Below are 26,458 nucleotides of genomic sequence, written 5' to 3'. Positions count from 1 at the left end.
TGTAGGAATGCAGTGGAGCAGCTTTGAGCAGTCTCTATTGCCACAGTAGAACAAAACCTGACATCCTCATAACCACCTTAAAGCAAAAGAAACTACACTAAAAAGATATAAACACAGAATGTTCAGTGAAGTTGGGGGCTTTAAACCCGAGAGTCACCGAATGTGGACGGGATCCAATTGGGGGAAAAAAAAAAAAAAAAGCTGCTGTAGATAACCTTTTCTGTGATCAGCATTATCAACTGTTTATAGCACCTTAACACTGTCAAACTGAGGGGGGAAAAAAGTTATATATTACCAAATGAGTACCATTACAAGGCTATTCTTTTAGCAGTTGGGGTATGAAGAAAAAGAAAAATGACATTTACTCCCATAATCACATTAACCATTCAGCTGAGAACACAGTCTTGATTAAAACGTTACAGCAATCAGTGCCTGATCCACTCCTCCTGAACTTTATCAATCCACATTGGCCTTGAATTCTTTAAGCATTAAGACGAACGAAAAACAACAAAGGCACCAAAATATGCAAGCCATGTTACAATAAAATATTATTAAACAGCATATGACATTTTTATTTTATTATTTTTTATTATTATTAACTGCTCTGCTTAACTAATGCCAGCCTCTATTGCTCACTTAATACAATGTGATAAACTCATATTCTTTATAGAGGATTATTTATTTATTTTTTTAAAAGGCATAGTCATCAAGCTGAGTCCACATATATGTACACACATGCACACAAAAAAAGAACCTTAAGGCCGGCCAGATTAAGAGCAAATATATCAATTAAATAATCCTGGGGGGAAAAAAGCCAGGTTATCAGGCCACCATGATACTGTTACAGTATGTCCAACATATGACAGTGTCTATAAAAAAGAGAGCAAGAGATACACATTAACCGTCAGAAACCGATAAAGTCCACACACACACACACACCAGTTCTGCAGTCAGAAAGTATTGTGTGATCTGCAGAGACATTCCTCATATTTCTTTTTTTTTCTCTTTGTATTTATGCAGTGCAAAATCTTGTGCCTTTTGAGAGGATTAGCATGATTTAATATTCACATTCAGATATATGATTTGTTATTCCTCTTGTACTCATCAAATTATCTGTTTAGATGTGATCTTTTTTTCTTTTTTTTTCAATAGCCAGTTAGATTGTTTACCATTTAAATCAGATAATTAATGAAGATACACTACACAGCTAAAAGAGTGTGGACACATGACCATCCCTATAAGTTCTATAACCCATTCTAAAACTATGAGCATTAACAGTTGGTCCCCATTTTATGATTGTAATATCCTCCAATCTTCTGTGAAGGATTTCCACTAGATTTGGGATTTGCCCATTTACCCACAAGAGCGATAGTGAGGTCAGACACCGTCTCAGTGTCAAGTGAGAAATCCTGGTGCACAGTCAGGTGTTCATTGGGGTTAAAGTCACGGCTCTGTGCAGGTCAGTGAGTTCTTCCACACCAGCCTTGCCAAACCACGTGTTCATGGACCTTGCTTTGTGCACAGGGGCACGGTCATGAAGAAAGGTTTGGGCCTCTTAGTTCCAGTGAAGGGTATTGTAACGCTACAGCATACAAAGGAATCCCATACAACTGTGTGCTTCAAACGTTGCTGCAACAGCTTGAGAAAGAACCACATGTTGGTGGGATGGTCAGGTGCCCACACATATTTGGCCATATAGAACATAAATCTCAGTTCTGGAATAGACTCAATACTTCATAAAGTATTGTACAAATTACAGTGTTAGAGGGATTATATTCGTGGAGATTTAAAGAAAAACTAAAACAAAATAAAATAACCCTCCTGTGTGCATGCCTAGCAGCCAGTTTCCGTAGTAGGTTGTGTACGATACGGTGTCACTGGCTTTGTCTAACTTTGGGAAAAGAATGAATAACAAACTAATGGCCAAAAACCTGTGTGTATTTTAGGGTTTAAATAAATTAATTCCAGTTTAGGATCTATACTAAATTTCCCTGTACAATGTCAGCTTTCAACAGCAGCTCCAAAATCACTCATTATTTAAATATTTGCATCAGCCTTTGAAACCCTTTTGACAACAAGTAGTGACCCTTACTGGGACTACTGAGTAGGAAAAAAAAAAAATTACCGACACCTTGTTCGGAGTGGTATGCAAAGGTTATAAGCCTAGCAAATGAATACGTTTTTTTTTCTGCAGTGTCCTTGACCATAGTCTGTCTTTTAACTTGTCTTTGCTGGATTCTGCATAACATTCACACTTCAAACATACAGCCAAAGCAACAGTACAGTGAGAAAGTAAAGGGAGACAGCAAACCACAGAGAGTCACTTCAGTATGTGGTGGTGCTTAGCTTTGAGAATCTGCACTGTTGCCGTGTTGAGAAGCCTCCTGTTCGTTAATGGTGTGTAACTGAAGGCTGATAGGGGGGCGCTGGAGAGGAGGCTCCCTGTGCTCAGGGCTTCTCTCTGGGCCAGCAAAGCCCTGTTCCTCATCACCTTGCCCTTGAAGGCTGTCATTATGAGGGTTGCAACTATCACAGAAGTCCTGCTTCTGTAACTCCTCTCCGTCCAAAAGTCCCTCAAGTTCCTTCATCTCATCCTCTTCCTCATACTCTCCTTCTCCTGGACCACGGCTGCATACACAAACCTCGATTCCTGAGTCTCCGGTAAATCGTCTATGGCGCCCCACTGTCTTGTCCTTGCTCTCAGGACAACAATCAAGCCCTTGATCCCCAGATTTTAAGGGTTCTTTGCTAGTCTTGCTTATCTCGGGTGAAGTGGCCGATGCATCCTGCTGCTGCTGGCTGTCCTCCTCAAAGCTCAGGTAGGGTTTGTGCGCATCACCTGTTGGCCGATGAGCAGGAGGGCGACTGGTCTCTTCGATGCAGTGCACAGTGGAGTTGCCCTCTGATGCAGTGGCTGTGGAGCCTGTCTGTAGCGATGGGCACAGCTCATCGGTTTGCTCAGGGTTGACTGAATCTGTGCTTTGACCTGGTTGTGAGGCACTGTATGGAGGAGGCGGTGTTGGGGGTCTGTTCTCCACCTCCTCATATGCAGGTAAGAGGTAGCTGGGAAGAAACCCTGACAGCAAAACAACAGATGGTAAATGTTCAAGTTGTCTTAAATTGCCCATTGTCTTAAAAAAGCCCATTTTACACATAGGCAACTTGGTAATTATCCCTTATATACATCTAAACTGAGCTCAACAAAAATAAATCTTACACAGCAACTCCAACAATTCCAGCAAATTTCATCATCACAAAACCCCCACAATCCTAGAATGCATGATCTCTTTCTTTAATTTTTCTCTTCTTTTTTTTTCCCCCTGACTGTTACTTTTAATGTGTGTTTGTTATGTAAAAAGCCCAGGCTTTAGATGGGAGTCAGAAATAGTGACGTCTAGTGGTACATCTACTGGAAACTCAGGCTTACATGATTGACATTCTGTAAAAAACACATTTTTGTGCTCATCTACACATTATTTAGAGAGCACTGAAAATCAGGCCACATAAAATACTGTCAATATTGAGGATCAGGGAGTCATGGGAGATTTACAAGCAGCTTGTAAATGGGAAACTGGAGAAAACAAGAAATCTTGTTTCTACACTTATAGTGAAAAACTACTGATGATGTATTTGTACCAATGCATACCTTGGTGCAAAACTCCTTAGGCTGTTTATTTTATTTTACTTTCATTATTTAATATAATTCTCTCTACATTTCAACAACACAACACGACTTTGCCTGCTGCATACATGTACACTGCGCTCAACATCCAGGGAAACATCAACTATAATAATGAGGTCATTTTTAGAGTTTTTTTTAAATATTTGGTCGTTTGTTATTAGTTATTCACAAATGTATTATTTTTTTATAACCAATTTATTATTGCTTATTGCTTTATTTGCTTTTTTTTTTTTAAACCTTGTGTGTTACTGTTCAAAATAAACCAGCTATGTACCATCATCACCAACAGGACTGACAACATTAAAGTCATTCTTGCATGACACTGTCCTGATTTGTATTCAGGGTAGACAGGATTTTACTGCTGAGGCCCTGCTGTAAAGACTTTTGTCCTATTGTAATATAGTTCATTTCTCAATGAATATATTTTACTGTCAGTTTCATAATCTCATACATATATTTTGCTTTATGTGAAATTTAACCATGCTAAATGTTGCTGGTGTGAGATGCTCAACACATAAAAGAAGCACAGATATTGAGTGATGCACTGACAACAGTCTACACAGCAGGCAAAGAAATGTGGGAGAAAAAAATCATCAGGTTACTCACTGAAATAGAAGGGCAGTGAGGTGTAATTGTGAACCTCTCTGTAAGCAATGAGGTTGATCTCATGCTGCCGCTGCTGCTGTTGCAGGCGATGCTTGGCGCGACGATGATGGCAAACACAGCAGCAGCTCAGGATGATGATGACAGTCCAGACCAACCAGAACCCTAAAAAATTCAGATTAATATGCTTTTGTTTGCTAGTACTGTATATTCATTCAAATTTCACTGAACACTTTATACCATTTATAGTTTCATTTTTATGTTATAGAACACCCAAGTTAGTGCCATTTATCACATAACAGCTATTAACAATAGCTTATCGTCTCAGCATTGTCTCATTTTCTCTCATTTAAAGTTATTAAAACAAACAGGCAACTTGTCAAAGCCCTCTGACCTTCATTCTCCCACTGTGGAAAACCTACTGATGATTACAAAGTGCTTACACCGGAGACTCCTTCCATAAATATCCAAAAAACATTACCATATGATTATTTTAACTATAAGATTTCCTTTTGTTGGTTTAATAACACTCTTATTTTGTTTGTTATTAGACATGTGGAGTGCCTTTGAAACAACATTAATAAAAGCACAGTAATATAAACCTAACAATTATGTTACAAGTTACTATTAGAGCTGTGAGGATATAGAAAGTTAAATCCACACCTTCTGAACTGAAAATCCAACAGCATTGTTGTATATGCAAAAATAACTTTAAACTAAAAGAATTATATATATATATATATATATATATATATATATATATATATATATATATATATATATATATATATATATATATATATATATATATATATAAGAATATATAAATGAATAAGTCAGCTCATAGCAGGACAAAGAGCTTAATTAAATGAGGTATGTGCTTTCTGACAGAAAAACTACCATATCTACTATTTCATGGGTCTAAGGGTGAGTAGAGAGCTTCAATTATTATCCTCTATACTTTAAAATATAGTACTGACGCACACAAGTGTTGCTAACAAGGACTTCCTATTCATTTTTCCAGCAGATAAGTGAGTCTGTCTTTCCATGAACTGCAATCAGCCATGCTCATTACATCACAGCATGTTATCACATACATCAGTTTATTTTAGTATTAAAAAAGAAAATACTGCGGAAATCTAAATGGAATCTAATTTTCAGCTATTTTAAAATGCAACCGCTGACTCCGTTTCACATAATTAATGCAATCAACAAACTGAATAAATCTTGCTGTCAACCAGCCTACTATGCTATTTTTAGGTACTGCGATGCAAATATTTAGTGAGAAACTGACAGAGTAAAATGAAGAATGAAAGATACTACTCATTATAACATGCACTGTAAGAATAATGGTGGGTTTTAAAATTTTATGCTGCAATCCACTAAAGGTTGTAACTCATAATTTTACAACCTTTGACTACAAAAATAACAATAAACGTCCACTCAACTCAGAATTCCTACTCAGGAACTAAGGGCGGTTTCCTCAACATGCAAGCATTGACATTAACATGGCTGCTCACACTATGAAGAATAAACAAAGTGGCACTTCTTACCTCTTGAGTTATGCTGTATATACAAGTATTTGACAAACAGACCACAGGCAGTAAGGGTGGGCAACCATGTCTCACCCTCACTCACCCTCAGCACTGGAGCCCCCCACGGTTGTGTTCTGAGCCCCCTGCTGTACTCACTGTACACCTACGAATGTGTGGCAACTTTCAGCTCCACCAACATCATCAAGTTTGCGGACAATACTGTGGTGGTGGGCCTGATCTCCAACAACCATGAGATGGCCTACCTAGAGGAGATTAAAAACCTGGAGACATGGTGCCAGTACAACAAACTCCTCCTGAACATCAGCAAGACTAAGGAGCTGATAGTGGACTTCAGCACAAAGTAGGAGAGGAATTACCGGCCCCTCACTATGAATGGGACCCCAGTGGAGAGAGTGGACAGTTTCCAGTACCTAGGTGTTCACATCACGCAGGACCTGTCATGGTCCTGTCACATCAAAACCCTGGTGAAGAAGGCCCGGCAGCATCTTTACCATCTCAGACGCCTAAAGGACTTTAAACTGCCCTCAAAGGTGCTAAAGACATTCTACACCTGCACCATTGAGAGCATCCTGATGGGAAGCATCACAGCCTGGTTTGGAAACAGCACCAAGCAGGACAGGCAAGCTCTCCAGAGGGTGGTGCGATCAGCTGAGCGTACCATCCGCACTGAGACTATATACAGCACCAAGGCCAGGAAGATAATGAAGGACCTCAGCCATCCCAACAATGGACTCTTCTCTCTGTTGCGGTCAGGGAAACGTTTCCGCTCCTTGAAGGCAAACACAGAGAGAATGAGGAGGAGCTTCTTCCCGCAGGCCATTCAGGCCCTAAACCAGAACACCTAGTATCTGGATTTTCTGGTCTTTTCTTCTCTGGACTTCCTCACACATGACATTCTACCTCAGCGATTGTCGCGCACACAATAACTGCACTACTCTGCACAGGTCACACTCACTGAGCATCTTTTTTATACTGCACTGTCACTTTACCCCCTGACATTCCTGTTATAACTGAATATTTATATTAATATTTGCCTTTTTTTTATCTATATATATTTATCATACATCTATGTACATATTGTATTTTTCTTATATGTATATATATATATATATATATATATATATATATATATATATATATATATATATATATATATATATATATATATATATATATATATATATATATATATATATATATATATACACACATATACATACACACACACACACTTTGAATTTACTCTGTTCTTCTTTCTTCAAAACAAAGGACAGTCGTTAAAAACGCATTTCACTACATGTCATACTGTGGATGTTTTTGTATGTGATAAATTGAATTTGAATTGGTTTGATCATTTAACATAAAGTCAATCTATAACCCTGACTATACAGTGATATTAAGGATATAAATATATATCACTCATCACAGTTAGCTAGCTTGTTGATGACAAAAGACAAACATGGATTGGTCCCTGGTCTTTCCCCCACTTTTTTGCTTGAAATCATTGAGGCTGTGGACAATATGATTCTATACTCCAAGAGCCTACTTCTGAGGTTAGTCAAATGCTGCATAAATCTATAAAAACTCTGAACCAAAATGGCAGCCTCCTGTATCAGATAGCATGTTTGTTGACTAGGGAAAATGTAAAATGCTTCAGTATATTGCCAAAGGTTTTGGGACACCCCTTCATTGATTTCAGCTGTTCCATGGCCACAGGTATATAAAATCAAGCACCCAGGCATGCAGACTGCTTCTACAAAAATTTGTATAAGAATGCGTCGCTCTCAGGAGCTCAGTGAATTCAATCTTGGTACCGTGATAGGTTGCCACTTGTGAAATAAATCCATTCGTGAAATGTCTCCACACTACTAAAAATTCCACCAATCAGTGGTATTATAACAAAGTGGAAGCAACTGGGAACAGCAGCAACTCAGCCACGAAGTGCTAGGCCTCGAAAATCACAGAGTGGGGTTAGAGCATGCTGAGGTGCACCAGTGTGCAGAAGTCGCCAACTTCTGTGGCCTACAGATTAGCTCAAGATCAGTGTGTAGAGAGCTTCATGGAATGGGTTTTCCTGGCCGAGCAACTGCATCCAAGCCTTACATTACCAAGTGCAATGCAAAGCTTTGGATGCAGTGGTGAAAAGCACACTGCCACTGGACTCTACAGCAGTGGAGACATATTCTCTGGAGTGACGAATCACGCTTCTGTCTGGCAATCTGATGGATGAGTCTGGGTTTGGCGGTTGCCAGGAGAACGGTACTTGCCTGACTGCAAGTGTAAAGTTTGGTGGAGGAGGGATTATGGTGTGGGGTTGTTTTTCAGAGTTACTGAGTTAGTTACTGAGTTCCAGTGAAAGGAACTTTTAATGCTTCAGCATACCAAAGCCATTTTGAACAATTTCCTGCTCCCAACTTTGTGGGAACAGTTTGGAGCTGGCCCCTTCCTGTTCCAACATGACTGCACACCAGTGCACAAAGCAAGGTCCATAAAGACATGGATGAGTGAGTTTGGTGTGGAGGAACTTGACTGGCCTAACCTCAACCCGACAGAACACCTTAAGGATGAATTAGAGCAGAGACTACGAGCCAATATCTCAACATCAGTCCCTGACCTCTTCTAGATGAATGGTCAAAAATTCCCATAAACACACTCCTAAACATTGTGGAAAGCCTTCCCAGAACAGCTGAAGCTGTTATAGCTGCAAAGGATGGGCCAACTACATAAAAAACCCTACTAGAATGGGATGGCATTAAATTTCATGTGCATGTAAAGGTAGACGTCCCAAAACTTTTGGCAATATAGTTTCAGTAAAGTCCCTACAGACAAAGACAAGAAAAATATTTTGGTTTGGTGGCAATTCCGCCCATACGAAATGACACACCCAAATGAATAAGCTTGGATACACAACTGGCATCAAGTCACTAGAGTAGAATGTGCTTAACTTTCAGCAGGAAATCTTGCTAGCTAGTGGAAAAGCTGTGTAGCTCAATGACATCATGAGATCCAAGCCTGTGAAGCTTTGTCCCAAAAAAGGGCAGCCTTTTCTGGTTTGTGTGCTCGACTTCTCCAAATAGAGAGGCTCAAGGCATCTGTTTACAGGAACTTGACCTGATTGAGTTACACTGGGACAAGTCTGTCTGGACCAGCTGTATTAGCAGCTAGATGAAAAACAACAAAGTGTAGCCCTTGACTCAGCAGATGATCTGCCATAATTATCACAGAGAAGAGATTAGTCTCCGTGATATCTTAGTCTCTGCAGTAATCTGATAATACTGCAGGTTTGCCAGTGGCTGTGAACAGCACTGAGCAACAAATGTCAAAAGGAGTTAGTTGTAGGAAAGCAAGTTGCATCCTTGTTGCAAACAGACGAGTGTTTTCATCACACAGTGTCGATTCCAAAGTTACACTTGTGCTAAAGTGCATAAATGCTGGGGTAATTTAAGATACAATGGTCTAGACATGAGCAAAATCAGCATTTTAGTAGAACATCATGGGAAATAAGGATTCTTCAGGGCTCCACTTGAACATTTCGAAAATATACAGTAGTATTTCAGAAAGTAAGTATTTCAATATGTTTGTGTGATGCTAAACTGCCTGAATAAGGTGTGACTGATTCTAATACCCAAGACAAAACATTACAAAGACAAGATCCATAAGATTAAAACCATTTCATATCCTCCCTTCTCTAACTGAGTTAAAACGCAGATTCTGAACAGAAACCAAAAGTGCTTATCAAAGAAGCTCTGAACGTCCATATCAGGAATAAATAATTACATCATGCTAAGAGGGGAGGCTGAACCCAGAGAGGAACACAGTTGCACGACTAGCATTATATAACTATTATTAAATGTGTCTTGTGACTCGATTTGACTTATATGAGGTCATGCAGTAAATGGTCAATAACCAATTAGTATGAGTTTATAGAAAATGTGCAAACAGGTTAGTGTGTACAATTAATCATGGAATGTCACAAAATTCTTCATAAATCAGTGATTAAAACTGTGGTAAAAAATCATTAACTTAATCTAAGCTTGATTACTGCAACAGATATTCAGTGGGGAATTAACAGTGACAACCATGCTAATAATTCACAGGTGATTAAATCCAAAGACAGAAGTGGCAGAATTTATTTCTACTCTTGCAACCCAAAAATCATTTAACTCAACACCTGTATAAAATGTGTTCAGTGTTAAATCAATAACGATAGTCAACCACAAGGACTGTTGGCATAGGTGCATGTCTATTTGTCTCTGTTGCCACTTCTCAACCACTCTGTTCTCAAATTCCTTAAGGTATAGAGGAATCCTGAGGCAAACACACTGGGCTAGGGGTGCTGCTTGTTCAAACATGACCTACATCACTCAAAATCTCTACATTACATTTACCACACTCACCTGAACCTGAACAATAAGGAAACAGTAGTGGTACTTACACCACAGCTCATAGTAGTAGCTACAGCACTGAGACTCTCCACAGCAGTGGCCCGACTCACAGAAATAGGTCTGGTTGTTCACGCCGATGCACCGCAGCTTGCCCTGCCAGAAAAAAAAAATTACAAAAAAAAATCAAATCACACGATCAATCAAAATGCCTACTTTGTCACAAGTGATAGTGAGTGGCAAATATCTTTCATTAGAATTTCTGAGGTGTGCACATAGGTTGAACCTGAAAAAGATCAGGAGCTGAGACACATGCAAACAGTCAGCATCACCTGGCTGAAGTATCTTATCAAGCATAAACTATAGAAAAAAAATAATCTGCACTATTACACAAGGATCATCATTTGCCAGCTAAAATAACAGTAACAGGGAGATTGCACTTTGGTCCCGAATTACCTGGTGGAGACCCATATGAAAAGGCATACTGTATTCCTGAGAGAATGAAGAGCTACCTTAGCTTAGAGACACAGTTAGATACAAAAGAAAGGACAAGTCCAGGCCACAAATTGTACAGTGCAGTTTGTACTCCCAGTTTGATGGCTGGTCTCAAGTTAAGCACAAACACGTATACATGCACGCAAACACACACCCCACTCCCAGCATTTAGAACGCAGCGATCCATGCCAGGGAATGCAAGTAAACAGGATGGCAGCGCTGCCTCTCCCCGTCAGTCTATCAGACATTGGAAAACATGCAGACTGCCAATACTCAAAGTGTTTTTATCTTCATGTCTGCAGTTTCACTTTTTACTTACTGAAAGCAAAAAAAATAATAATGCAATATAAAAAAAACCCACACACACACAAGTACTGGCCTAAGCAAAGCTGAAAAACCTTTGATACGAATGTTATTTAAACTTTTATATAAAATGTAAAGACATGACCTTAAGCTGTATTCTTTTAATCATTTTTCATTGCTGGCAGATTTTACAGAAATGTTATTAGATGACCTGAGGCAAGGACGGTGATGTCAGCTCATCTGGGGCGCAGGGCTTATTCATTCCCATGCTGTCAAATCACACCTTTGCGCTAGTCTATGTGACACAAAGATCTACTGACACAAGTGACAGCTCCAACAAGAAGATCTTGCAAATTTCATAAAGTTTACAATGGTAGTGTTGGGAGGCTAGAACTTTAGTGACAAACTAGCTGCATTTTTCTTAATATGTAAATAGAAATGGCTTCCTAATGCCTGAAATCTTTTTTATTTCACTTCTCAGCAATTTATTTAATTTTCCTGTACGATGCATGCAGAACCCTAAAATATACTATATGGCCAGAAGTATGTAGACCATCACACCCATATGTGGTTCTTCCCCAAACTCACAACTGTCTAGTATGTTTTTGTGGAAAGCCTTCACAAAGGGAAGATATGCAGAAAGGGATGCTCAAGCATCAAGGATGGGTTTGATGGTCAGATGTTTGATGGTCAAAAATAAATTACGTCGCGTGATGACAACCTCAAAAAAATTAAGTAGCGTGATGACAACCTTTTTCATTGTATGTAAATCCCACTTCTCTCACATTGGCTTAAAATGAGCATTTTTTTTTTTTTTTTTTTTTTTTTTTTTTTTTTTTTTTAAATAAAAGTGTTGTTTACAATGCTTTCAATTTACAACTTCTTTTCAGAGCTCCATCATAAACATAGGCTTTATAAAGTTGCAGTCAGTGGGAATTACAGGCATCACTCATTTGGCAGGTGAGTATTTTAGAGTATATTAACCTGAATACTTTCCTCTATGTAGTTTTTACTGGGAAAAAAAATGTGTTCAATAAAATATTACAGGCTGTGCTTTTATAGAAAAATAATCAACAACAGGGTGGTGTGAGGTGTGGATAGCCACTACTGCCCTGACTGTTTTTCCTGTAACAGGATGGCACAAGGTGTTTTGCCAATGATTGCAAATGTTTGGACAAATTGTCATTTTTATATATGTTCAGGAACATTTGTGAAACAAACGATTGCTTGTCCCTTACTTTATAGCATCTAGAAATCTCTCATCAGGAGGATTTGCACATTTCTGTCCACACTTTAAGACTGGACCACTGCAAATTGGTCCTGGCAGGCCCCTATGTGCCATCTGATCTATACAACTAATCCACTATGTAGCTGCACAAGTTGTTTTCAACGTCCACCCCCCACAGCTCTGCTCCCTCCTCTGACTTCCTGTTGCTGTCTGCATCAGATCTAAAACACGGATGCTTGCCTACAAAGTCAAAAATGTACCAGTGCCCTCCTACTTCAAAACTAAATTCTGCAGCACACTCCCACAAGGCCTCTAGAAATCAGACCCACAATCCCTAAAGGAACAGGAAAGCCATGCATCAAGGTTCTTCTCTGTCGTGGCACCCAGGTGTCTAAATGAACCTCCCCTGGCAGTCTTCAAATGAAGATTTAAAGATCTACATCTTCACAAAGCACTTTTTGTTTGTTTATTTTTTTTTAAATCCTTGTCTTGTGTTTTCCCATACTGTACTAACTCTCCAAACAGGGTTTAGTCCCTAACCTAGTGAACTAGCATGAGGATGTGTTTTTGATACAGACTCATATACAGATACACTCTGTACATGCAAATATAATTAAACAATTGTTCCCTTGTTGTCAAGAAAAAACTAACACACTGTTAGATACTGATTACATGTATTGTTTGCCATGCTGGTCAGAACCACGCTGTTACAGAAAAGTATGTTGTGTTAAATTACATCATTTCATTTAGACTAAATAAAAAAAAGCATTTGTTGGAAAAGGCAGCACACACTATCACTATGAATGACCTCCTTTGGAAGTATGATGTATGAATGTAACGAACACTGGAAGCACAATCTACCTGGAAAAAAAAAACATGCTTATTAAAACACTCTGTATTCTTTTGGGTTATCCTTATCCGGTTTTCTAAGCATATCGCACATTCATGGCCATATGCATCAAGCATTCCTGCCTTATCTGTAAACATTATCTTGTACTACTCTGGCAAAAAAGTTGGTACTTTGAACAACAACTAGGCGAGCTGAAAATGAACATGGCCTCAAAAGAATTAGTCTACAAGATGACAACTCATGTCATGTGCATTATGCACTGCGTGTTAGTAAGTAAAGTGTTTTTTTTTTTTACCCAGTAGAAATGATAAGCGCAACACATGAGAAGTTTCATTTTCTTTGCATACAAACCACAACGCTTTTGACTCGATTCCACAGACTGAAGACCATTCTTACCAACCCAAGTTTCAGTTAACAAGAAAACAGATATTTATTGTGCCTTTGTCCTCTGAATTTCCTGCTCTCATTTTGACAAATCGGTGCATAAAATCCTGGTAAAATGGACACACACAGGTGTTAACAAATGTTTGGCCATATAATGTATTTAGGGGGAAAAAAGGGTATGAAAGTAGAAAATCACCGGGCATTATCCTCTCTCATCAAGTTGACATAAGCACTCCTGTGTAGGCACAGATAAATGTGTGTGTATAAGAGACATATTAGAAGCCAAGAACAGCAAAAATCCTAAATCACTGTGGGTAAATGTATTAAAACATTGACATAAACCACTGAGTTTTACACCAACCAGGCATAACATTATAACCACCTGACTAATATTGTGTTGGTCTCCCTTTTGCTACCAAGACAGCCCTGACCCGTCATGCACGGTGTATTCTGACACCTTTCTATCAGAACCAGCATCAACTTCTTCAGCAATTTCAGCAACAGTAGCTCGTCTGTTAGATCAGATCACACGAGCCAGCCTTCACTCCCCAGGTGCATCAGTGAGCCTTGGCCGTCCATGACCCTGTCGCCAGGTCACCACTGTTCCTTCCGTGGACCACTTTTGATAGTTACTGACCACTGCAGACCGGGAACACCCCACAAGAGCTACAGTTTTGGAGACGCTCTGATCCAGTCGTCTAGCCATCACAATTTGGCCCTTCATCAAACTCTCTCAAATCCTTACGCTTGTCCATTTTTCCTGTTTCTAACACATGAACTTTGAGGACAAAATGTTCCCTTGCTGCCTAATATATCCCACCCACTAACAGGTGCCATGATGAGGAGATAATCAGTGATATTCACGTCACCTCTCACTGCTCATAATGTTATGCCTGATGGGTGTACATACAGGTCCAGATATGCTACATATATAAATATACAGGATGCTGAATTTCTTTAAACACTCATGCTCTGTTTCACTGTCACTATGCAAGCACTTCCTGGAGGCGTCTCGTCAAAACATGTCGCTTTAGGATGAAATCTATCACAGAGATCCACAACCTTTACTCAGATTGACAGACCATCAAACATCATCCATTACTGTCCACCTCAACCAAGCGTGCATGAACACTTTTCCTCAAATCAATTCTAAGCAAACTTTCTGACCTGCCTTCCCTGTTTACAAACTCAACAGGACTACAGGATGCGTCAACACTTTCCAGGTCACTTCAAGATGTTCACTTCCAGCCTACAGCAAAAGTGCCTATAATCTCTAATCTGTCGGGGTATGACTCAAGGTGCTCGGTGTTATTTGTGATCATGGTGTTTTTGGGCTACTTTTACAACAAAATGATAAAAAAATAATAATAATTGACCAACCTGAACAGATAAAAGAACAAAAAGAAGAAGAAAAAAAAGGACGACTCTAACACTTCCCACAATGTCTATCTAGAGCTATTTTGAAGAGAGATGCCTATAGACAGCATGTCTCCATACCCTATAGGCCTCCACTTAATATTAATGACGTTTCCATGACTCCTTTACACAAAGAGTCGCTTTGTGTAAACAGATAATAAAGTAATGTTCATCGTTATTTAAACTTTCTGACCCGTCCTAAACAATAAGGAAGACCAGACGCAAGAAGTCGTCGAGTTCAAGCAAGCTAGAATAAATTAAGAAGTGTTTATAATGAGAGACTCGATCAAAAATAAAAATGTGCAAGCCTTCCTATTTCACTTAAAAACAACCGAGATGGCTGAGCGCTAGCTAAACTAGCACTCTGTATAGAGAGAGTTATACTGCTTTGAAAGAAAAACAACAACGTATCAGCTTTGAAACATTTAATAGTGTTCAGGAAACTCTAGGCAGGAAAAGTTAGAGCTGACACAAAGTGTTAGATATAAAGGAGAAAATGGTGTATATTGTCGCCTGACAGCATTCCCAGAAGAGTTTGACATCTCGCTCCGGTACAATAGCTGAGAGGAGCTCCAGCCGGTAGGTTAGCTCTCTCGCTGTGTTGTTTTAGCTAACATTACCTCCGTGATTGCTCCCTCGGCTGTTCCCGAGCTCACGGCTCCAACGACGGCGTTCATCATAAACAGGCCCACTGTCAGCGCTGTACTTTCGCTCTCCCACATGCCGCACTTTCTGGTGGCTGTCCGTACATCTGCGCTGCGGTGTGACATTTAGCTCACGGACGAGCCAGCTTTGCTGTTGTTGTTTTTTCCTTCCTATTTATTTCTTCAACTAATTAGCCAGCTAGCTAGCTAGCCTAGCCACACAACTCCGAAAGTATTACTCACAAGTCCCGCCTTCCTCTTACTTTGCCATTGGACAGTTTAAGAAGAAACTTCCTGGTGTTACAGTAACGTCGTCCAGCCATTGGCTACTCGAGGTGTCAGTCAGCGGCGCCGCTGTCACGGGCTGTGAGGTCGTACAGGGTGTGAGTGACTTCGTAACCAAACTCTTCACTCTTGATCGCTAAAAGAAATCAGATGATGAGTTAAAGGGAAGGAAAGCAGACTTGAAATGTGACGTCAATCCTGTTTACTTATGATAACATGTACCGAGTTTTAGTTTATTGTTTAACGTTTTTTTTTTTAATAAACAAGAATATAATATATAAATTCTGGTTTCTGTATTATCCACCTGTGAAATTCACAACTGAAACAATGCCGTTTTAGGGCCAAGTAATAATGTAAACAATAAAGTAATCAATAAAACACGCCAGGTCTCCCTAAAGTGATATATATTTTTTTTATTATTATCATTTTTTAAAAATCTTTTGTTTTACATATCCTAGTTATTTTTATCTCCTTTATTTTCTCTGTATATTTTTTTATATTGTAAATTTTATACTTTCCGTTTGCTGCTGGTCTCTGAGAGCTGCCAAATGAAATTTCGTTGGATCACTACAATGACAATAAAGACTCTTTATCTTTATCTTTATACCTTGTTGATTTGTAAACTATTACAATTATGAACTTATTAGTAAACATCACATGCTTTGTAAACATCTCATATTGTGAAACTTTGTCACTTACTTTATAGCAGCTGTAAGTCCTTCCCTTATCAGTCATCAGTATTTGTTCCTATGTTTCTGAGACACCAGACAATGCAAATTCTTCTGTCTCTTTTGTGGTGGAAAACTCACTGGTTGTTACATAACACTAACACCCGAGACTCCCTCGCTAAATGTTAAATAAATGTTCTCTTACAGAAAACTTTGCCGTATTCTATCAGTGATTATTTACATCCATTAATTATAAGACTTTTCCATATGAGGTGTTATTGACTGAACTGTTGCTATAGAAATTATGAATTGTAAAAGCAAGCACATTAATATTTACTTGCAATTTGTATTACAGCCGGGATAACTGTAAGGAGCTGTGCTCTAATAGAAAATCAATCCATCTTCAGATTTGAGAATTCAGTAGATTAGATTAGATTAGATTTATTGTCCTTGTGCAAAGTACATGTGAAAAGGTAAAGAAATGTAGCTTTGTGGTATAAGGAAAATTAACCTATTTTAACAAATTGGATATGGGAAAATAAAGTCTATTAACACCCCTTCTATCAGTTCAGATTATGCATTCAAATGTTTTATGCTCAGTGTCTGTAAACTGTAAAAAACAAACAAACATCAAATTACACACGTGTAATGTAAGCAAATACATTAAGGACACACAAAATGTTTAAATTGCTTTTTATTGTCCTAAAATAAAATGCAGTTGTAACATAAAAATAAGAATCAAATACTTAATACCAGAATTATTGGCTTTCTTTAGGAATATTTATGTTAATAATGATGTAAATGACTGTAAAATAAATATACATAAATGAATTATAAAAAAAATAAATAAATATACAAACACATATATGAATAAATAAATACAGACAATAAGGAAACAGCTTACCTTTCATTCGTAAAAACTTTATTTAAATAATACTATTTGCTTTTGAAATCATGTGTCAGTTGTTACAAATGCTTCTCTGATATTTTGATTCTGAAAGAATGAAATATGGACTCATCATGCTTTTGCCATCTACCAGAAGGCAGCAGAGCACTTGTGTCACTCCCACCTCTGTTCTCTGAAACAGCTTCTTGAGGCAGTCAGAATACTCAACCCACTGCTGGCTTCCATCACCTACTTGGACTATACAAACCTTTCCCAGCATCCACCACTGAACAGTGTTGCACTCATCTCACACTGTCATGTATTGACACTGTGTTGCATCATGGTCCTGAATATTTAAAAAATGTATATGGGTTATATATAAATGACAATAAAACCCACTTGAATAGATTTGACTTGATTTGATTTGATATTTTAAGTCAAATCTAAAGCACATTCAAATTTAAAGCAAAGTCATGACAGTTTTTATTTACCCAGAACTGTCTTGCAGAGTTCTTTCTAGGTTGATGCTATTTCTAAATCGAAAGAAACCTGGCCCTTTTCTCAAGTTCATATAACCACAGCTTTGTACATAACTTGGGTTTAATGTCACTTCTTCTAATTGGTAAGGCTGGTGTGTCCCACAATGACCTGAAGAACTTACATACTTTACCGCAAAACAACTTAAAAGGAATTCTGAGATGTCAACCATGATTGTGCCACTAGGTGGTGCAATGATAAAATTCAAGAACCAGGAGGAGATGCAAAGTTACACCCAGGTTGCAGCAGCACAGACTGGAGAGACTCTCTTTGAGAACATCTACTTGACGTTCTCAATGATCAGACGTTGCCAATGGTCATATCACCCAATTATTTTTTAATCAGCTAGTTAACTGTGTAGTGTCCCAGGAAGAACAGTTTGAAGAACATTACAGGTTTTGCACAGTACAATAGAATGCTAATAAGGGAAATTCAAGTGAATGCCACAGAGTTCTTCAATGTATAAATAGAAAAGTGTGTGCACTGTATTCATGAAAATTCATTATTGCCTTCTATTAAAGTAGGTATGCACTTTTATCACCTAACCTAATGCATCTAAAACATAGATAAACAGTTAACATGACATTATGTACACGGAGGCCATATTAGACATATTAGGCCATATTAGACATTCCTGTTTTAAGTATCTCCAACTTTCTTAATCAAGTCATAAAGAAATGCCTATACGGTTGTTATTTACTCCAGGTGATGCAGCACATAATATTAATTAGAAATGTATTTCATGAGTTTTAAGCCAATAGTTTTAAGAAAATGAAAATATAGATTCAGTTTTGAAAAAAAAAAACCCAAAACATAACAAAACCATTGTGTTGAAATAAAACCAAAAATCTTGTCAGTCATTGCATGCTTTTCATTATCCGCCAACAATTCTAATTCTAGGTTTGTCTGTACCTGTACCTCACATGATTGTACACCTAATTCTATGCTTCATTTTTGTGCCTACACTAATCAATGCGTCTTTAAGGACTCTTCAGAGATGATTTAGGTAAGCATAACATTATTTTTTCCAGACTTGCTTGTAGAGAGTGTTATTTTGACAGACATAAAATTGGCCTCATACCAACTTTCCCAAGATATATTTTTATCTTTCCATCTCTGGACTATTGCTCCTTAGGTGAGACTCTTTGAACCTTTCCACCAAGTTTAAAGGAACAAAAGCAAACAAATCACATTGTTCTTTCAGGAATTTTTCTTGTTCAGTGCCTTTCATTTCTCCCCCCTTTTAGGCACTTCTCTCATTCAGAACAGAGAAGTCAATGGTTTCTTACATCCAGGCTTGACAAGTTAGGAGGATACAAGCTAATCCCCTTAATCTGTCTATTCTCCCATGCAGTGCCAAAGGGGAGTGGGACCTGGCGCAAGTAATCCTATAGAAACACAAAAGGATTAGTCCCCAACTCTTAGAGTGACAATCAGGTATCTACTGCCTGATTTGAAAAGTAGGTTCGAGTTTCTTAAAAAAATTTTTCTTCTCCCTCTTCTTGGTAAGGACTGCCTTTCACCAAATGTTGATAGGATTCCATGAGAAGAAACACTGAGGTCTGTATGAAAGGCATTTTTTCTTCAGGTCCTACACTGGCAGATGATTGACAGCTCCTGGGCTTCTCCCACAGCAGAGAAGATGGAGAGGTGGAGAAGCATGGTGGGCTCAAGCTGGGCCATCTCTTTACCCTCTGCATCAAACCTATTATAATGCAAGCTTCATCACATCTAAAGAGAAAAGTCTGACAGATAGATCAAACTGAGTTGCTTCTTGCACTGTCCATTCTGTATAGCAAAGAGACGTTCAGAAAGGCAAAAAATATTTGCTTTCTGACTTTTTTTTTTCATAAGAAATGTAATATTACAGCTTAACAGTAATCCATAATAGAATACATGTAATAGTAACAAATAGTTAAACACAACTTATATACAATGTGTATACTGTATTTAGGCTAATTTAAAGTATCAGCTTAGAAACCAATCCTAAATATAATGTCGGAAGTAAAATAGTCTACTACATACAGACATGCTGTGAATTATATTTACAGTGCAGTTCTAGGGCACTTAAGACCAACGCGTCCATAAAAATATTTCTATAGGAAAGATTTGTGGGTAGGTTTCTCGTGGTCTTTTGGGATGTTTTGTAGAAACGTTGTAAGCTGCTTTCAGTACCTTTAGATGGCACTATTGCGTAAAATTACCACAATATCCAAAGACTTGAATGGGCTGAATTCTCTTGCTGGCTGTGTGATTAGACACAGCGACACCCGATACTGTGACCACAAGTTAATGCAGCTCTGCAGAGGCATCATCCTGTAGGAAACTGGGGTCACCTGCTCTAAAAAGGAAGTCCTTGATTCCATTTAAGTCCAGTGAACTTGGCCAAGCAAAACATGGTGTAACTCTTAACTTGTACTCATGTTACATCTTTCATTCTCTCCATTGTGGCTGAGAAGTACAGGTGAATGCAGGTGAATAATGTGTGAAATTAGGTACATATATCTATCAGTTTCCTAGTTTGTTAGTGAATGCAATAATTAATGCTCTGCACTTTTTGTGAAGTAAAAAGAAAGTATCTAAAATTGTCTTTTTGCCTATGTTTTCTCTTTATTTAACCACTTATAGTGGTGTCCCCTGGACATATTACCGTATAATTGTCTGGCAAAGTGTGTGTTCACTCTTTTGAGGTATAACATAACATGGAGGATAGTGTTTCACCTGCTAAATACTTTGTTCTCTTTGCCCAGATGCTTCCAACTGTTTTTCTCCAACATCTGCCAAGGGACTCACAAAGTAATTAACACATTCAAGAGGAATAACTGAATCCTAGTCTGATGCATTATTCACTTCTAGTAAAAAGGATCCCTAGGTGGCTTTTTGATAGTTTGTGTTCTACATGGAATACTAAATTTTTATAAACCTTTAAGGAAAATCTAGAGGAAAGACCAAAGTACTATTTAGTGTATACTAGATAGAACCTTTTGGGCTAAGTGTACTTTAAATAATCAGCTGGTTTAAAATGGCAGAAAGTGGTTATTGTGGTGGTGAAGTACTTTGCATTTAACCTATTATCTCTGATTAAAACAAATTGTACCACAGAGGTGAAGCTATTACTCATACCAAAGTAAAACAGAAGATGCCATGTATATGCAACTCTGCATACTATGAAGTTGTATGTTTTTAAGGAGAAAGAAATAATGGCTAGAAATCGAGTATATGTCCTTGTAGCTAATGGATTTTTGTGGAAGGAGAATGTCCAAATGTGTACCACATAATCCCTCAAATCCTCTTCCTTAGAGCCCACAGCACTATAGATTATTATGCAGCTTCTACCTAATCGAATGCAATAGGTAAAAATGTAAAAACAAAAAAAACCCTCATTTTCATTGACACAAAAAAGACATCACTTCCAACAAACAAGCAGGCAAGCAAGCAGACAAACAAAAAAGCAAACAAACCAACTGCGTTTGACACGTTTATCATTACATTAACATTTTAACTGATGCAGGTGACAAAAAAGATAATAATTAGTATTTAGGCGATATCATGAATTATCAGAACGCTGATTAATGTTATCCTATTATAAACAGTGTCATTTTATCTGCTGTAGTTTAACATCGACTAATGAAGTCAGAATATTTACTTAATTAAACTAAGAAATACCCCTGTGTTCTTAATCCAGCTGCGCATCTTTACAGATGTTCCTCCACTTCTCCTTTTTCAAGCGCTTATGTGTAAATATTCCAAATTAACCTTGGCTACTGACATAAGCCATTACAGCCATATACACAGAAGGCTATAGAAGATTCCATCTTATATGATTCAAGGCTTATATATCTTCCTCAGACGTTAAAGCCGAATTTGGGTGACTTCTTTCCCATTACCCCAGAACATTTAAACTGGCATTGATCGCCTGTAGATGTTAGTAATAAGAGGATATTGCGATATCTCCTCATGGTGAAGGTGTGTGAGTAGAGATTTATTTCCCTGTGAGACAGAGGATAGAGAAACACAGACGGCGCACATTTACGCGGCACAAACCCGGCGTCCTTCTTTCCCTGCTAATGTGTTATTTGTTTGTTGAGAATAAATAATGACGTGTGACACAAAACGTAAACCTAAATGCAGTAATATTTTCCCACCAAAACATTTCCAGTAATTTTGTTTTTCGAATTTAATGTTAACATTTCACGTATGGCCATCATACCAAAGTCTTAACAAAGTACCAATAAATGCTGACTGTATTGAAAACATTTAAACATGAATAAAAAATATATAGACAGACAGACAGACAGATAGATAGCTAGACAGCTAGATAGATACATGTGGATGGAAACCCAGGAGTGTTCTCTATTTCTGTAACTTTCCCGTAATGAATATTAAGTGGTTTCACGTTTGTCCTCGTACCCTGTACGTATCTCTTAAAATGTGATTAAATGCTTTATGTTCATTAAAATAGTCACTGACCATCTACGAAAAATATCATACATTTCTCTTGATTCTACGTTTCCCCCACATTTGATTATCTGAATAATATACCATGTAAGTAAACAAAGGCTAAATGGCATTTATGTGGATACTTTGATCACTTGTGAAGAATTAGCCTACATACTCATGAGAGGAAATCACATCTGAGAATAAATACATTTTATTAGAAATATGAATCCTTTTATTAAAATATGAAGTCCAAAAAAGTGAAAAATATTCACATGTGAATAATTTAATTATTAATTAATTATTATATTTAGCCTTTTCTGTAAGGCTCAGAACCTTAAGCCACTAACAATCTGAATAATAATAAGTGATTATACAAATAGTGATTATAATGAGTGATTTGCAATGAGGATTCTATATGCCATTTGGAAGATTTATACAGTAGGTAAAATAATCTATATATAACAAAACAAACTATTCTACTCATTTGCTCCTTATCTTAACTGTGTGCTTTACCACAAAGGTTGTAAAAATATGGTCATGTGAGAGAAGACAGGAGAGAACAGTGAAAATGTCAAAAAAAAAAAAAAAAGTGGCCGAAATCAAGCAGAAGGGTAAAATGGAAAAAGGAAATGAAGCAAACAGGTTATGTAAAGATAAAAAAAAAGAATTATAAGAAGCAAACAGTAAATTTTGATGTTGAATCTGCAGCTAAATCCAAATTATTACTATTAAGAAATATGGGCATGAGTTCTCATTTCCATCTGAGCCCAAAAGTAGCAGATTATTATTTATTTAACTGACCGCTGTTTCATGTCCCAAGAGGCCATATTTCCTGCATTACTGTATAGTCCCTGCATGGAGGTGTAGACATACCTTTAATGTTAAATGGGAAACTCAGCTAATGGATTGTCCCAGTTTGAATATGATCTCATTTATTCCATCTTTGTCCATAAATTACAACCCCAATGCATTTCCAATGCTAAGCGTCCCTTCGCTACTAATCTATAAACCAGCTCTTTAGGTTTTTAGATATGGTATTTAGATGCATATGAGCATATTAAAGTTAAACTGGCTCTGTAGCTTATTTAAGGCATTATTTATATCATATATATTAAATTATAAAAAGATCCTGAATCTTAAGCATAATGCATATTAAAAATACAAATATCTAGTAAATGTTCCTAAACATTATCAAAGTGTAGATATTATTTAATCATATTTATTCACAAATGATGCATGATCATGATTTATGTACGCTTTTTATTGGAACGTAATTTCTTTGAGGTTATTTACTTAAGGTCTGACTCACGTTTAAGGTTTTCCACAGAAACCCGGGAGAGAAAGAGACCCGAGTAGAGTGTTAAGGGGCAACACCTTTCCAATGTGATCCTCTGTCAGGTCAAATCCAGGGGCTTTAACATTAAAGGAAAAAGACGTTTGTTTTGGGAAGGTCTGTGAATTAACCATGTCAGTGCAGGCCCCTGCTCGCTCCCTTTGAATGGTCATTCACTCAGACGCTGGTGCGATGTAAAACAGCATTTAGCACACGTTGAGAAGACACTTGCACTTACTCTGTCTTCTTCCCTCCGGCAGATGTCTGCGCTCTACCATCATGACCACCAGAGATCCCACGGCCACACACAGGCAATAAGACTACTGCTGCAAGAATGACCACTTTCTTTTCAACAAAACCTATAGCAGAATTCTCCAAGCTTTCCAATGTGTGAGGGATGAAATATTCAGTGAAAAAACTTGTAGCTGCCTTCTCAACACATTCAACAGCAGTTTGTCTGAGTTTTCAGTGTCCCAGCTTGCATGTTACAACAGGGTGAGACATTTCCTTTGAAGCTCTCAAGCCCATTCAGTGTTAAAAGTTTCAAAACATATATATTACAACTCGACAGAAACATGCATTAGAGGCAGAGAGGAAAGCATGCATGCACCTTATCCAACCTGAGCTCTAATATTTGATCATTTTCACACAACACACATCTTAGGATAATAACAAACTAACATTATTTCAAATCCCCATAAAACTGAATGTAATCAGCGCCATCTTTAATATTTTAAATGTAAACCATGCTGAGGTGCTAAAATTGAACATTAACTATATTTAGTGTTATATGTAATTATTATTATTTAAGAAGTCTTTGAATGAAACTTTTAAGCATGCTGCAATAATCCATTGAGGAAAGATGTAAGGAGACATGTAACTGTGTTTACAGTATAAAACCTTTATTGCCTAAAGTGGCATCTATACAGAATAACTGCCGAATAAAAGCAACCCCTTCACTGTCACCAGAAGACAAACAACACACACAAAGCCATGTCAACTGATTTAACTCATTTTTGAAGGATAAAAAAACCAAACAGCAAAAAAAAAAAAACCATTATTGTACTGTATGCTCTACAGCATAAATACCCATGGGGTGTTCGGGCAGCTCTGAGCAGTGTTTGTTTTATAATCCCATAGGTCGCTGGCAATGTGTTAAATCCGTTAAAGCTCAGGTCACAGAAGGTCATGAACCCTGCTCCCTCTGCTCCTCTCAACAGCCAGTGACACAGATTAGTGAAGAAATGACAACTATCTGCTACTATCTGTGGCACCAATCCAAGGCCACACTGGGTACAGATATTTTAATGGGGTTCCTGAAGTTCTAAGCTGAGGTTTTGGAAGGGTAAAAGGTCAAAGGCTCGATGTCAGACCTGGAGGGAAAAGGTGTTGAAGTTGTGTAATGTGGACTTAAAAGCCAAGGCACATGTGACTGTGTGTGTGTGTGTGTGTGTTGGATTTTGGTGTGAGTGAGCTGTTTTATCTCTTAGGCCTCGGCCCTGAGGTTCTAAAGTCCAGTGAGCAGAGGGCTGAGTCGAGGGCGGCGTACAGGTGTGTGGCATTAAAGCACAGACTGTACACTGGGCTACTGGTGGAAGAGGTGAGCTGGAACATCTGAAATGTTAGACACACTGGGACATTAAATATGCACTTCACATCACATTTCACTACAGACATGGCAAATAAAAGTGTGAAAACACACACCAGCACAAACACACACACTCACCTGCAAACAGCGGGTTTGCCGTTTGTCCCACAGACGCACTACTCCATAGTAGGAGGAACCACTGGCGATCATATAGTTCTTATCAGTCTTCATACAGTAAAGTGCATTGTCATGAGGCTCCTCCCACTCCATCACACTCTTCCTGTAGATGAGAGCATGTTTACTTGCAGAGTTCTGCTAAATGATATTTTATATTGCTTGTGTTATACACTACACTGTCTGTCACTACAGTTCACATGCAAGATGAGAAAATAGGTGAGATGTGCTAACTCAATTCCCCATTATTGGTGGTGATGAATAAATCATGGGAAAGAAGTGTGGCTGGTATGTGCAACCGACATCAAGGCAGGAGGGCCACATGGGATGAGATGTCTGGACTCTCGCTAGGATTCACAGACATGCATACACTTTTACTGAAAATAATTTTTTATACCTCTCAACTTGATCCTGTGGTATAAACAAACAGGAACACTCTGACCATTGTTTCAATAAAGGAAACTGCAACCTCAAGTTTATATCCCCCTGAGTAGGCAACTGCTTTGAGTAATGGCTATAAATATAAAAGGACAGAAGCGAGCAAGAGTGAACTACATTTTTGTCATGAAAACACAATTAGTGTAATGACAGTGACAATGGTTGTCACTGTTCGTTTCACACTCACACCTGTCACAAGCATTTCACACAATGTGTATTAACTATTCACTTTCTAGTAATGAGAACAACTTTCACATGACTACTCACCCTGCCTGAGCACTGACCACATACTGGCCCCTGACTGGTCACACTGTGAATTATTGATATCTTAAGAGGGGACATTTGCGCCTCCCTGAACTCTCCAGGGCCTCTTTCAATCACCTCTGATTTGTGTTACATGACTGCCCATATGCGATTGTGTGTGGGTGTGTCCCCTGCCACGACCCGACATAGGGGCCCGTCTGCCTCACAAGCGGCTCACTGATCCTTCGAGCTCGCCCCGTTGCCCTGGAGATGCACAGCACCATATCAATATGGCCACCGAGTGGTGCAGACCTGGGTGGGTC

General features: G+C 38.2%; 2 protein-coding genes across 3 annotated transcripts in view; both read right to left on the bottom strand.

Annotated features, from left to right (window-relative positions):
- Window positions 1-660: 660 nt before the first annotated feature.
- wbp1la (WW domain binding protein 1-like a) lies at window positions 661-15,935 on the bottom strand. The gene is made up of 4 exons (XM_058385894.1): window positions 15,520-15,935; window positions 10,277-10,379; window positions 4,289-4,450; window positions 661-3,076 (listed from the first exon to the last, which is right to left on the bottom strand). Exons 1-4 carry the CDS (start codon window positions 15,667-15,669, stop codon window positions 2,343-2,345), a joined length of 1,149 nt encoding a protein of 382 aa, XP_058241877.1. The 5' UTR covers window positions 15,670-15,935; the 3' UTR covers window positions 661-2,342.
- A 3,997-nt stretch (window positions 15,936-19,932) lies between these two features.
- The window catches only part of fbxw4 (F-box and WD repeat domain containing 4), a 30,868-nt gene continuing 24,342 nt past the window's right edge, over window positions 19,933-26,458 (bottom strand). The window contains exons 7-8 of one of the 2 annotated variants that reach the window (XM_058385931.1): window positions 25,419-25,560; window positions 19,933-25,306 (exon numbers count right to left, since the gene is read on the bottom strand). In XM_058385931.1, the coding sequence (XP_058241914.1) occupies window positions 25,172-25,306; window positions 25,419-25,560 (277 nt within the window). In that variant the 3' untranslated portion in view covers window positions 19,933-25,171. The remainder of the gene's footprint in view (window positions 25,307-25,418; window positions 25,561-26,458) is intronic. The other variant, XM_058385930.1, reaches the window with a different exon arrangement.

Source organism: Hemibagrus wyckioides, linkage group LG03, assembly GCF_019097595.1.
Source record: "Hemibagrus wyckioides isolate EC202008001 linkage group LG03, SWU_Hwy_1.0, whole genome shotgun sequence".
In the NCBI taxonomy this organism is placed as follows: Eukaryota; Metazoa; Chordata; class Actinopteri; order Siluriformes; family Bagridae; genus Hemibagrus; species Hemibagrus wyckioides.
The sequence above is the reverse complement of the archived record's forward strand: the minus strand, read 5'-3'. Positions and strand labels throughout refer to the sequence as shown.